The following is a 13644-nucleotide window of genomic DNA, read 5'->3' as shown; positions in this document are numbered from 1 at the left end:
CTTGCGGATGCAGTCGTCTTTTTTATTATTACTAAGAACCCTACGCCTCGATTTTCCTGCCCTTCCTGTCAACTCTCTCATCTCGGGGATCAAATCCGCCATTGCCCCAAGTCGCCCACTCTGGCGTCGCCTCACCCATGTAATCTTCCGGCTTCCAGTCTCCATCGGCCCCGCGCTCCTCAAGCAGCTCAAAGAACCTCTGGTAGTCAATCCTCGGGTGCCACTTGCCGTCCTTGTAGAATCTGTCGCTCGCAAGCAGCACGCAGCAGCTGTGCGCATGCTCCGCCGCGATGCCATACTTAAGCCCCTTCTCGTTGAGCCTCTTCTCCAGGGCCGTCACGAATTCTGCAACTTCCCAGTAGAACGGCACGTTGGACATGCTCAGGCCGGCGTTGGACGCCGTGGAGGTGCCGCAGTACGTGACGCCCTTGATCTCAACAAAGCACGGCAGCCCCTTCTCGACGAGCTGCGCGTACCCCTCGACTTCGTCGTCGACGTTGAAGCCCTTGACGAGCGTGAGGCGGAAGACGGTGCGGTGCTTGAAGCGCTTCTCCCGCAAGATGTCTAGACACCGCTGGAACCGCTCCCAGAAATCGCGGTGCAGCGGGCGGTCGATCTTCCGCAGCGACTCCTTGTTCGAGGCATCGATGGAGACGTACAGCTGCGTGACGGCCTTGAGGGCGGCGAGCTGGTCCGGGTGCTGCGCGTTGCAGACGAGGAAGGACGAGATGCGCTCGGCGTGGAGCATGCCGAGGAACTCATTAATGTACGGGTAGAAGATGGGTTCGCCGACGAGGGAGAGGGCGCAGTGGCGGATGCGCATGGCCTCGGCGAACCTCTCGGCCCTGACGCCGGGAACGCCGCGGAGCATCTTGATCTTGTTGTAGTGGTTGGCCTTGACGCCGTCAAAGATGAGCTCGGGCGGGTCGACGACCCAGCGCCAGGTAGTGCCGACGGGGTTCGTGCCGTGGCGCCAGCAGAAGACGCACTTGTTCGAGCAAGACAGCGAGGGGGTCGTCTCCATGCACTGATGAGAGTTGATACCGTAGAAGGAGTACTTGTAGCAGGAGCCGCGACCGCGCAGGGCGGACTTTGTCCAGCGGCAGATCTTGACGCCAGAGTGGGAGCCAACGATGGAGTAACCCTGTTTTGTGAGTGAGGCGTAGGTGGGGGAGTTCTTGGGGACCATCTCCTTTGCGGCATTGGTCGGGGTCTTCTTGGGAGCGGAGGCGGACTTTCCGTAGGTTGTGAAGTCGACGGCAATAGGGGCAGCGGCGGGTTTCGTGTCGGCGTCGGGATTGGAGCTCTTCATAATGCGACCGAGATCCTCAACATCGTCAATGTTCTTGCGGCTCTTGAGCTTCTCGGGCTTTGCGTCTTCCTCGATGAGAACCTCGTCGTCATCCTCCGCCGCGGACTCGTCGTCACTTTCTTCGGGTGCGCCACTTCCCGGCAGACCTTCACCTAGGCTACCAGTCTTGGCTAGCATACCGAGAACATCCACGACACCCTCAGACCATTCAGATAACCTCTCGACGTAGTCCCGCTTCGTATCACCCATGCCCACAGGGAAAGCTCTCTTGCGGCCGGTAAGCTTAGCCATCCACTTGTCGACCTCCTTGGCCTGGAAGCAGAAGCCTTCGTCTTCCGTAGGCCATCCTTCGCGGTCGCCAAAGCCGAAGACGGAATAACCAAGAAGCGGGGAAAGGGGGGCGGTGTCGATGCGGAAATCATGGTGCGTCTCTTGCAGGTGCTCCAAGAAGGTGTCGTTGATCGTGTCAATGTTGTAACTTGGCAGGAGGAACATGTAGAACAGCTCGACGGGGTCCTCAGACTTGGGCGGGGTGATGAAGTAGTCGTCAAAGTCGATTTCAGCCAGATCCAGAACCTCGGGGGTGTTAAATGAGTAGCCAGTATCCGCGGTAACCTTTTCCAGCTCCTTTTCCAACCGCTCGGCATAGTCCTTCGCAATCTTGGGGGTGTTCGCGGTGATGCTCGAAAAGAAGATCAGAGGTCGCACCGTCCTTGTCAAAGCCTCTCCATTCTTGAGCTCCTCAGAGGGCCTCTTGACGAGACCACCCTTTATCCTCTTCGGGCCGTTCGACTTGGGCGCCTTCGCCTCGACAACCGGCGTCGGCTTCGCATCCTTCTTCTCGTCGACGGGCTTCGGCAGCGGCTTCGACTCAGGCTTTTCCCTGTTCAAGGCCTTGGGGAATGCTTTCAATTCGTCCTTCTCCTCGACACTGTGAAGATAGAACCGGAGTACGAGCAGGCCGAAAGCAGTAAACAGAATGACGGGTATGCGGATTTCTTGCCATACATCATGGAAGTCTACGCACAAAGAATCAGAAAAGTTAGCGCAAATGCGCACGGGTAGCGACGCGACTGCGACCGATCCAATGCTTACTGTTCAACACGGACAAGATGCCCGGCCGGTCAAGAGGGGAAGCCATCTTGACCCTGGAGAATAGTCGAAGAGCAGCGGTGCTCAAGTTTGAGCCTTGAAACTGCTGCTGCCGTCACAATTCTTGGGAGGTGCGAGGGTTGCAGGGGCGGGGTGTGGGTTTGGCGAGGGGACCATGCAGCCAGTGGGCGCAATCGCAATGGCAATTCTTATTCAGAGTTTCGGCGCCTGGACTTTTGGACCTGATTGTGGTTGGTGCCCCCGCAAGAGAATTTTGGCGGGTGCTGCACCTCATCAACCCCGCCATTAGCGGTTTTTTTTTTTTTTGGAGAAACCCCTGCCATCTGCCAACCCCAAATGGGCTGTCAGAAAGCTTCTACCTCGTGTTTGAAGAAACACAGGATGGAGCTGAGCTTTGAGAGCTTGACGTATTGCTTTAACGAAGTCCAAATAAAGTTTATGAAACAGCCTCGAATCCGATTCCATGCATTTATGCTTGAACTTTTATCCAGACATTATTCGTCAATGAGTTTACGTTCGTAGTCTCTACCTCGTCGCTGGCCCCATCTCTATCCACGTCTACATCTATGACCGGCGCTCTGTCTTTTACTTCCCCGTTCCTATTCATACTCTGCGGTCTGATCCTGCTTGGGCCTGCTTATCCCTTATATCTTTCAAGCAGGGAGCAAAGAATATCTCTCCTGAAATGGCTTGGTGCAGCGTTCTGACTGCAACTAACAGCCATAGGAGACATACGGAAAGAGAGAAAATCTAGACATGTCGTTAGTAACTTCACTCCTTGGGATGGAGAGAGGTGCATACCATGGTCGTGACTCTGAAGAACGTGCTGTCCAAGTCCTGCGCCAGCATGCCGGTACAGGTTGCCATCACACCCAACGGAAACGTGAAACCCCACCAGCCCATGTTGAACGGGAACTTTTGCATCGTCACAATGCTGATGAGAGCAAAAGATAACCAGACCAGCGCGAAGCCCCACATAATCAAGGCGAGGAAAATGCCCAGGAAGTAGAGAATCTCCCCGCCGTGTACGGCACCGGGCGACGCAGTGGTGAAGGCTGTTGACTGGGGAAGGAGTTTGAGGGACACTTTGCCCAGTTGCTGAATGCCAAAGCCGCCTTGGCCCAATGGACCGATTGGCAGAAAGACCGAGACGATGGCTTCTTTGGGAGGAAGACTATGAATAGTCAAGCGATGGAAGTAAAGTGCCAACACCATGCTGGAGAAACAGATCCCTACCCCCCATAGGATGTAAGAGGCGATAAGTGTGATAAATGCATGATCTGGATTGGACAAAGCCTCAGCTACGATGCCACCCGTTGAAGACGCAACTACTACTGGCACAATTGGTAGAAGACTAGCTGCTGTAACTGCTTGTAGCCCCGGACGGTGTTGATGGATCCTAGGGTTCGGCTATTAGAATAGGCCAAAGAAGGTAAGGCGATTTTGAAAGGCCTCAAGTGACACCCGACCCTGAGCAATGATTACCGAGGGTGGTTAGGATTGAGACCTGCCCCAAATTTGAACTTACATGACAAACGGTACAGTGATGCAAGTTGCCAGAGATAGAGCAGCGTCAAGCCACCAGAAGCCCCAAGCCCATGAAACAACCCACTTACCCCAGGCTGGAGCGCAGACGAATATCATCATGTTGATAATAGCTAAGTGCAGGCGTTAGTGGCTAGTGTTTTCCCAATCTTATGTAAAGGTCATTTACTTGCAAATCCCATCGGAAAACAGCCAAGGAACATTGGCTGGGCTGGATGGATAACCATCGCCTTCCAAATTTCGGGATAAAGTGCATAACGCAAGACAGTAATGCCCGTAAATATTGTGAAAAGACCAACGTTGAGAATAAAGAACGCGACAGCGAGGCCGTGAGAAATCCAAGTCGCGTTGTAAGGCAGGTTATGGAGGAGAATTGACACGATGCCTGTGCCCATTGTAACCGCAAACCATCTGTACCAGTGTCAGACACTCTTGCCGGCAATGCTTCCGCTGTGACGTACGATGGGGTGAAGTTTCTGACTATCTTTCGCCAGCCAACATCCTCCTTGCAGGGCGTGCAGGGAGTCGTATCGCCCGCTGTCGTACCGTCTGTTCCCGATTTCGGGCAGGCCTGCTGAGGTTTCGACTGAATAGTCGCAGTTGTGCTGATAGTTGCCATTCTGGGTAGTGAAGTTCGCAAGGGGCGCAAGACTACAATGAAACCGCACGCAACTTTGAATTCAAAATTGAGTCCAACATTAGATGAATACTACCTTCTGAACGAAAGAAAGAAAGTCTATGAGAAAATCTTGAGATTAGTAGCGGTCTTCTGGAAAGTACCTAGGTATGCTAGCTGAGCAATCCTAGTGTGAGTAATACGGGCGAGCCCGTTGTGGTTAGGCGCCCCACCACGCCCAGCTCAGTCGGCGATTGAGAGCGTAGCGGCTGTCGGTCAGCACCCTGAACACCGGTACCGAACACAGAACCCCATTGGCATTGAGTAAACATAACGCAACCCCATAGTTGTCAATCAGCTCCAGAGCAGCACGCGCGCATTAGATACGTCGTCTGTACGGTTTGCAATTGACTAGACCTGACCGCCGCAAAACTCTAACCAGACCCATTTCGTCTTATGTGAGGCCATCTGACCACCATGTACATAGGGGGCCGCCCACCGCCTATCGCCGGCTTTGCAAGGATCCCACGACAAAGCCTCCATTGGTTATCTCAGCCAACCAGAAACCTCCATTTTTGGGGGAATTCGTCTACCCAACGACATGGCATTCGCCGACCAAACTGTGCACGCAGCGCCGGCAACGTGTTCAGACTACCCTGTCTCAGAGAAGAGATAGGGTCTGATGGGCGTCCCGACCCACCGTCCGAGGTCGGACTAACCAGTCGCTCCGCGAGTTCCGCCCATTTCCGTCAGGTAATGAGGTGCGAGCCTGTCCCGATGACCGACCGGTGTAATCGTATCACCAGAGAGCGACAAGACTCAAAACCCCGCACGTTGAGCATACCGAAAGACAATCGTCCATCCCAAGCATCGACCAGTACCATAGACCAGTCATCCCATTCGTAGCCATGGCCCTCGAAATCCTGACCAAGATCACCTCTGCCTTCGGGCACGAACTGAAGGGCGACAGCAACCGGTTTGATGAGCTCGTGTTGGCGTTGAAGGAGGCCCTGGGCCCGTCGTCGGGGTTGGACTCGGCTGACGTCGACGTCAAGGAGTTGATGGAGCTGATGGAACAATACAACTCAAGGGAGAGCGAATGGATCCAATTTGCATTCGCCGAGAAGAGCATGGGATACACAAGAAACCTCGTCGACGAGGGTAACGGCAAGAGCAATCTCGTGAGTGGACATCGCCACAGCTTTGTGGTAGACGTCGATGCTAATGCAAACACAGCTTGTGCTTGTCTGGTCTCCGGGCAAGGGCAGTCCCATCCACGACCACGGCAACGCCCATTGCCTCATGAAGATCCTCAAGGGCAACCTGACTGAGATTCGATATGCCTTCCCCGAGGGCGAGGAAGAACAACCGATGAAAGTGATGTCTGAGAGAACACATAAGGAGAATGCGGTGGCATACATGGCAGACGAACTTGGCGTCCACCGGGTCTGCAACAGGGGCAGCGACTTCGCCGTATCCCTTCACCGTGGGTTTTGCTTCACCGTCTTCGCCAAAACAAATTTGCTGACCGGCTCCGTAGTGTACACCCCGCCCAATGTCGCTAAGGGAGGATGCAACATCTTCAATGAGAAGACAAGTAAGAGCAGTCATGTAGCCAAGTGCGGCTACTACTCGGCGTACGGCCGCCGACTGCCGAAGCAGTAAGAGGAGGAGCCCGGATAATGTTCGAATTCGTGTTTGGCGTTTGCGTATTCTTTCTCTCATGCATTCCGATGATGGCTCGAGCCTCGGGTCGTCCTGTTTGATATAGAAGCGAGCATGCCGACAGCCGAAAGGCGCTTGTCGGTAGACTGATGACTGATGATGGCATGAAGGGCTCTATCCACCTGATAGTGGATAGACACCGACGAGGAGTTCAACCTGCCGCGTTTCCCTTTGGTTTTGGGGTACCAGAAGATAGCAAATTCAACAGGAGACTGCCTGAAACGAGAAAAATGAAGTCGACTGAGGTTGTGAATGCTGTAACAGCCGCAAGAGGTCGCCGTTGGCCAGAGACCACCCATAACGGGCCCCCGAGGCGGGTCACGTGAAATGTCGTGATTTTGCACTCGGTGGTGATTGGCTCGGTTCTTCTTCCCCCACGATGGCGTGCTTGATGTTCCCAGCCACAGACCGGGGCCCGTTTTCTGGCTGGCTTGACTTGCGCACGAGCCACAAGCTCAAGCCTCAGAGCTCGGGCAAGAGCAACCGGATCCCTGCGTCGATCCCGCAGTGGGTGGACGCCCAGCGAGATACGCGAGACGCGTCGGCCGCGTTGGGAGCTTCGCCGCGAAAGGTTCCGTCTTTCTGGGATTCCTGATTTGGTCCTTTTGGAGCTTTCGGTACCGACCGTTGAATCTGACCACATCTGACGACTTTCCCGTTTCGGTCCATCGTTGCACGAACCAAGTCCAATCAGGTCGCCCATCAATAGGTACCGGGCTGCACGCGGACAGCGAAGATGCCGCCCAAGAAGCGTGGCCTCGATGTCATCGACCTCATTAGCAGCGAGGGCGAGAACTCATCAGCGCCGCCACCAAGCAAAAGGCCGGCCGTAAACCGGGGCCCGTCTTTGGGACAATCCACCGGGGCCCGTGTTGCGGGCAGCCAGCCGTATAACACCCAACGCACGGCTAGCTCTAGTTCTTTCGCCGGCCCTTCTTCACAGAATGTGTATTACGACCGGGACGATGCTGACCTAATCGACCTCACACAAGCTCCCGATGGTCCAGCCCGAGAGCTTTATGGAAATCTCGGTATGGATTCTGGCCCTTGGTTAGTGTATTATGTGTTCTAACGCCGCGTTTTAGATACCAAGATCGTCGGAGTGCGGTACTACAACGGCTACGCATCGCAGGGAGAGGTTGTCGTCTGTCTGCGGGAACCCACCAACCCAGTATGGTGTTTCTTATTCGTGGCCTTGCAACCATACTAACGTGCATAGTACGATTCCAATGCCATTCGGGTCTGCAATGTCATGGGCATCCAGATTGGCCACATCCCGCGCAAGGTGGCCGAGAAGCTGGCGCCATACGTTGTAAGTGGCCCATTCCACTGACTCAGTGCCATGCTCATCCTTCTTAGGACAACGATGATGTTGCTTTGGAAGGCACACTCACAGGCGAGAAGGGCGTGTTCGACTGCCCCGTTCGCCTGCATCTTTTCGGAACCGGCGATCGTGAGCAGCGTCTGCAACTGGAAGACAGGCTAAAGAAGGATAAGCTCATCAAAGCCACCGAGCTCAAGAAGACCAGGGCTGAGGCTGAAGCCCAGAGAAAGGCACTCGGCATCAAGAATTCACAGTCGACGATCGGCTTGGGCGGCAGTGCCCCAGCGGCCCCAGAACCGGAGGTGTCACTGGAGCAGCTCACGCAAGCCAGTCAAGCTTTGCAAACCCACAGTCGCGGTGATGCAGTCAAATCCCTTATTATCGACGAAGATACTCTGGCCGCGATGCCCATGGCGGAGCAGCCGGCAGTACTAGAAGCTCAGCTTTTGCCGTATCAGTTGCAGGTACGACGCGTTTTCCTGCATCGACATATCGACATGACAATGCTGACTTTACTTGTGCACAGGGTCTAGCCTGGATGACGTCTAAGGAGAGCCCCCAGTTTCCACCGAAGGGCACCACAGAAAGTATTCAGCTTTGGCAACGGATCCCAAAGAATGACAAGGTAATGAGCAACATGGCGACCAATTTCGTGATGAAAGAACCCAAACTGCTCTCTGGCGGCATTCTTGCCGATGACATGGGTCTCGGCAAAACTCTCCAAGTTATCAGTCTCATTTTGACGGGCGGTCCCGGCACTACCCTCATCGTCGCTCCATTGAGTGTCATGAGCAATTGGGAGCAGCAAATGCGCAGACACGTCAAGAAGGAACACCTTCCATCCATTTACACGTACCATGGATCCAACAAGGTGGACAAGAATGAGCTGGCAAAGTACCAAGTTGTCATCACCAGCTACAATACGCTTGCCATGGAGGGACCAAAGAAGGCTGAAGACTCCATTCCCAAAACGTCGCCCCTGATGCAAATGAACTGGAGACGAGTCGTGCTTGATGAGGGCCATACCATCCGCAATGCCAAAACCAAAGCAGCCATCGCCGCAACCAAGCTCACTGCTCAGTCCAGATGGGCGCTTACCGGAACCCCAATGTAAGCACCCTCAAACCTCTTGCAGTTGACATTAGCTAATCATCGGAAAGCATCAATAACATCAAGGATTTCCAGTCCCTATTACAGTTCCTCCATATCACTGGTGGTGTCGAACAACCAGTCATTTTCAATACAGTGATCGCCCGGCCACTCGCTCACGGTCATCAACGAGCCGAGACACTCTTGCAGCTTCTTATGAGAGACCTTTGCTTGAGGCGCAAGAAGGACATGAAGTTTGTCGATTTGAAGTTACCGCCCAAGACGGAGTACGTACATCGCATCCAGTTTAGACCGGATGAGAAGAACAAGTACGAGGCTTTGTTGTGAGTAGCCCAGGTCGAATGACGACTTACCCGTCTGACTATAAACCTTAGGAACGAAGCCAAGGGGGCGCTCGAAGATTATCGTAATCAAACCAAAGCAGGAAAGGGCCAGTTTCAGAGTGTCCTGGAACGCCTTCTACGTTTACGACAAGTGTAAGAACACCTGTTGTGAACCATAAAGGAGATGCTGATGTTTCACTAGTTGCAATCACTGGACACTCTGTCGCAAGAGAATCGACGATCTTCTGAAGGTCCTCGAGGGCCAATCTGTGGTCTCCCTTAACCCAGAGAACGTGAAGATCCTCCAAGAAGCCCTCCGCCTTTACATTGAGACGCAAGAGGACTGTGCGGTCTGTCTCGATACCCTGGACAGTGCAGTCATCACCCACTGCAAGCACGTCTTCTGCCGTGGCTGCATCACCAAGGTCATCCAGACCCAGCAAAAATGCCCAATGTGCCGCAACCAGCTCGAAGAAGATTCTCTTCTTGAACCGGCCCCCGAAGGTGGCGAGGAGGCCGCAGACGATGGCTTCGATTCGGATGGAAAGAGCTCCAAGACGGAAGCCCTCGTTAAGATTGTCCAAGCCACGACAAAGGACCCAAAGTCCAAGATTGTCATCTTCTCTCAATGGACTTCGTTCCTTAACATTATCCAAGCCCAAATCGCGGAGGCAGGAATCAAGTTCTGCCGCATCGACGGCTCAATGACAGCTGGGAAACGTGACGCAGCCATTGATGCTCTCGACAACGACCCCATTACGCGGGTGATGCTCGCTAGTTTGGCCGTCTGCAGTGTCGGTCTCAACCTCGTATCGGCAGACACGGTCATTCTCGCGGACAGCTGGTGGGCGCCGGCCATTGAAGACCAGGCCGTCGATCGTGTGCATCGTCTGGGCCAGAAGCGGCCCACTACCGTCTGGCGACTTGTCATGGAGGGCACCGTCGAGGAGCGCGTGCTGGATATTCAACATGAGAAGCGAACGCTTGTTGGCAAAGCTTTCCAGGAAAAGAACAAGGGCAAGAAGACCCAGGAGACCCGGATGGCAGATATCCAAAAGTTGCTTGGATAAATGTAATTAAAAATTGGAGTAAATCCTTACAGTTGTTGGAAGGGCAGAGAAAAGTTTCGATGAAGGGGTTAGATGTACCAGACGCATGCCCTGCATTTCTTGCTTCGCCCGTGTTTGATAGATGGCATGTACAAATAGAGGCTTAAAGGGCTCGTTTCATATCGCGAAACAGCCTGTTCGTTCGCTCTGTGGCCGTGATGCTTGATCGCCTCTCCCACGGGGTATTATTCATTCTTTTGAAACTATGCTATCCATGAATTAATTTTCCAACGTCTCAGCCCAAAGGTCAGTCGAAAGATACTTCAGACCTGAATCACAGATCATGATTGCAATCGTCTTCCTTTTCATTGGCCCCTTCAGCAATTCGATGGCTGCGCTTACGTTTGCGCCACTGGAGAAACCCCCGAAAATCCCCTCCTTTTTCGCTAAAAGCCGGGCGCCTTGCTTTGCTTGATCGCCAGTGACCTGGATGTAGCCATCAACAGGTACATCCTTCAAGTAGACCAGGTCAGGCATCACGTAGCCTCCTCCCTGAATGGGATGTTCTGCTTGTAAGACCGGCTGCTTAGCCAAGACAGCTGCCCCCTGAGGCTCGACGATGAAGCATTTGCTTGATGGGTTTAATGCCTTTAGCCGTTTTGTCACACCAGCATACGTGCCTCCCGAGCCGACGTAGTCAACGAATCCATCAAGATTGCCGTTGGTCTGTTCCCATAGCTCCGTGCCAGTCCCGTCGTAGTGGGCCAGCCAGTTTCCATCGCGTGTGAACTGGTCAGCGCGAAACGCCCCAAGCTCGGTCTCAATTTGCTTCGCCTTTTCTTCCACAAGTCTGAGGTCCGGTCCTGAAACTTGTCCAGGGATGGAGCCGGGCATTTGGTCGACGAGCACGACTTCAGCACCCAAAGCTGCCATCATGCGGGCACGTTCGACGGAGTTTCCCTTGGACATGACGGCGATGAATCTGTAGCCTTTGATGGAGCAGACGATCGAGAGGCCAGTCCCTGTGTTGCCACTCGTGAGCTCGACGACTGCTTGTCCAGGCTTCAGCGTTCCCAGCCTCTCCGCTTCCTCGATGATGCCGAATGCGACACGGTCTTTTTTCGATCCTCCAGGATTTAGGTAGTCGAGTTTGGCAACGATAGTTCCGTCGAGTCCGAGAGAGGACGTGATGCGGTCTAGACGCACGAGAGGTGTGCAGCCGATGGCGTCTGCCGCTGAGTTGAGAAGTGGTCGCATGGTAGGTTGCAATTGTGGCGAAGATCAAAGACAAGTCGCTCGAAAAAGAGACGATGTAGCGTAAATGCTCTGATACAAGCAACTACATGGCAAGGGCATGTACTTTGGGTGAGCTTTAAGTGTATATGAGTTTTCGAGTTGTTTTACCAAGAAGCTTTGACGTGGAGCATTTAGTTGACAAACTGTCGTACGAAGGGCGTAGCTAGCAGCCAAGATCTCATTAATCCTGGGCTGCAGTACATCCACCCGTCCAGCTTTTCTCCAAATTCTATTAGCCGTAAGATTTCTCGTTAGCCAGCAAGGCGCATAGACTTTTTCTGATTGGCTATAACTCCCCATGTTATGCACTTGCTGTAGTCCACTCGCACATCCGGTCCATGGGATACAGCCATCGTATTGTTAGTCATGAAACCCACCGGGCGCACCAGGTTAGAACAGGCTGGAAGCTAATTAGCTCAAGTTCCTCTCATACGCACATTCGGGACCCCGGATAACCGAAGTAAAGTATGCCTGTGCTAAAATGATGAAGGTTCCACGTATTCAGAAATCATAACGAGGGCAACAACCAGGCCAAAAGTAGGGATGATGGCTAAGCTCAATGGGACAAAGGCTATTCACAGACGGATAAGTTGGATGTTGGAGACTAGTAGGGCGGCATTCAACAATTAAGGCGGCAGGTGTCCAAAGCCAAAGACCGAGACACATCATCAAACGTTTGAAGGTCGATCGTATTGCTGCTGAAACATCCTACTAGTGAAGAAGTATCTCTCTATGGTATTGAAACGTGCTATAAAATAGTAATCTTTCCCCATGGAACATCGATGTCATCAAACCAAGACCCCAGAGTAGGCTCATAAATATCGTACCGGAGTTTGCCGATTCTTTTGTAACTGTTCCCAGACTTTTCGAGGACCAAACCATAGTAATTTCCGCGAATACGACTTTCGTCGGCCCTATTCTCCTCGTCTTCTTCGACCTGAATAGGCACGAACAGAACGGGACTGCAACGCTCGTCCTCGACGGTGTCGAACCTCATCAAGTAATACCCAGCCCATTTCTCCCGCTGGTGATGAATTCTAATTCCTTCAATAGTCTCGAGCTTTTCAGCACCAATTTGTCCGTCTCGAGGCCCCTTAGCAAGGTTAGCTCTGAGCAACCGGCATTTGAGAGTTAAGCTGCCGCCTTGTAGTTGGCCGGTATCGTCCGATGTCAGAAGAGTCGTTGTAGCCTCAATGACAGACACCAATACCCTATGACGCTTTGGGAACCACGAATAACCCTCATGGTACGTGAACAAAGATGCATTATCAACGGAAGCCCAGGACCAAGACGGTGCTCGATACCGCTCCGGTCGTTTTGCCGGATTGGAAATCTGCCAAAGCAAGTTGCGCGGCATCCTCGATCTCCAGAGACCGCCGAGATAGACTGATGATTCACCTAGATGGCTAAGATGCTTTTTCATGTCTTTTGCAATAGCCGATATTGCCACAAGCTTGTCGTCACTCTTGGTGAGATGACAGTCGTTATAATAATCAAGAATGTGGTACCATTCGATGAAGATGCAGTCGATTGGGTTCTCGAAGCTCGGCGGCTCGTATCCAATAGTGGTCTTCCACACAGTCCGGCGCTTGTAATTGGGTCTGATATCGGGATGAGCGAGGAGAACATGAACGCTCTTCCACTTGTCAAACTTTGGCTGAGCCTCAGAGGAGACGGACGTATTGCACTCCCACAACACCTGGCTCTTCCCAAAGTGAAGAACCCGAGGAGCCAGTATCCTTTCTTGAAGAACCCAACCACGCTTAGACAGCACAGCAGATTGAGAGTCTGTGTTTCTGATGTAGGCCATGGCCATCTCTCCAGCATGAGGCACGGGCTTGTTTGACTCGCCGATAGGTATATTGACCACCGGAATCCTGACGGCGAGCGGATCACGAGAGAAGAATAGCCCCCCGTCATCATCTTCCGCGCCCAATGCCGAGATACAAATGATGGAACTTGCATAAACGTTGTGCATTTCTGATGCCTCTGCAAGCCAGTCCTCCTCAGAGTCTTGGAAGATGCAGAAGCGGTCGATCCAGAGGTACTCGAGCTGAAGCCTCTCCAGTACGACAAAGGCCTCTCGAAACGTCTTTGGTAGATTGGCTATGGGTTGTGAGGTTGACAAGGTCGCCAGATTAGTTTGATTCAATATCAGGTTCCTATCCCAGGGCTTAGTTCCCCAACAATGACTGAGCGTCGCATAGCTGGCTCGCGTCGCGATCTCTTGC

General features: G+C 53.1%; 5 protein-coding genes across 5 annotated transcripts; 2 read left to right on the top strand and 3 right to left on the bottom strand.

Moving 5' to 3' along the window:
• Positions 1-40: 40 nt before the first annotated feature.
• On the bottom strand, positions 41-2453 carry tyw1 (S-adenosyl-L-methionine-dependent tRNA 4-demethylwyosine synthase; the record flags this gene model as incomplete). Its single annotated transcript, XM_037320469.1, has 2 exons — positions 41-2331; positions 2408-2453. 2 exons carry the CDS (start codon positions 2451-2453, stop codon positions 41-43), a joined length of 2337 nt encoding a protein of 778 aa, XP_037181674.1.
• Positions 2454-3028: 575 nt separating this feature from the next.
• SSU1-0 (Sulfite efflux pump SSU1) lies at positions 3029-4589 on the bottom strand (the record flags this gene model as incomplete). The annotated part of the gene is made up of 5 exons (XM_037320468.1): positions 3029-3175; positions 3227-3599; positions 3954-4083; positions 4140-4381; positions 4432-4589. 5 exons carry the CDS (start codon positions 4587-4589, stop codon positions 3029-3031), a joined length of 1050 nt encoding a protein of 349 aa, XP_037181671.1.
• Positions 4590-5494: 905 nt separating this feature from the next.
• CDO1-0 (Cysteine dioxygenase) lies at positions 5495-6251 on the top strand (the record flags this gene model as incomplete). Its single annotated transcript, XM_037320467.1, has 3 exons — positions 5495-5767; positions 5823-6072; positions 6127-6251. The coding sequence occupies 3 exons, from the start codon at positions 5495-5497 to the stop codon at positions 6249-6251; spliced, it is 648 nt and encodes a 215-aa protein (XP_037181672.1).
• Positions 6252-7047: 796 nt separating this feature from the next.
• On the top strand, positions 7048-10138 carry CGCA056_v005213 (putative SWI/SNF-related matrix-associated actin-dependent regulator of chromatin subfamily A member 3-like 1; the record flags this gene model as incomplete). The annotated part of the gene is made up of 8 exons (XM_037320466.1): positions 7048-7342; positions 7397-7482; positions 7531-7623; positions 7671-8099; positions 8162-8745; positions 8796-9068; positions 9120-9221; positions 9271-10138. 8 exons carry the CDS (start codon positions 7048-7050, stop codon positions 10136-10138), a joined length of 2730 nt encoding a protein of 909 aa, XP_037181669.1.
• Positions 10139-10396: 258 nt separating this feature from the next.
• Positions 10397-11374, bottom strand: cysl-3 (Cysteine synthase 3; the record flags this gene model as incomplete). Its single annotated transcript, XM_037320465.1, has 1 exon — positions 10397-11374. One exon carries the CDS (start codon positions 11372-11374, stop codon positions 10397-10399), a length of 978 nt encoding a protein of 325 aa, XP_037181670.1.
• Between the last annotated feature and the right edge of the window lie 2270 nt (positions 11375-13644).

Source organism: Colletotrichum aenigma (assembly GCF_013390185.1).
Source record: "Colletotrichum aenigma strain Cg56 chromosome Unknown KSG_Cg56_contig03, whole genome shotgun sequence".
Lineage (NCBI taxonomy): Eukaryota > Fungi > Ascomycota > Sordariomycetes > Glomerellales > Glomerellaceae > Colletotrichum > Colletotrichum aenigma.
This window is presented reverse-complemented; position numbering and strand designations above follow the sequence as displayed.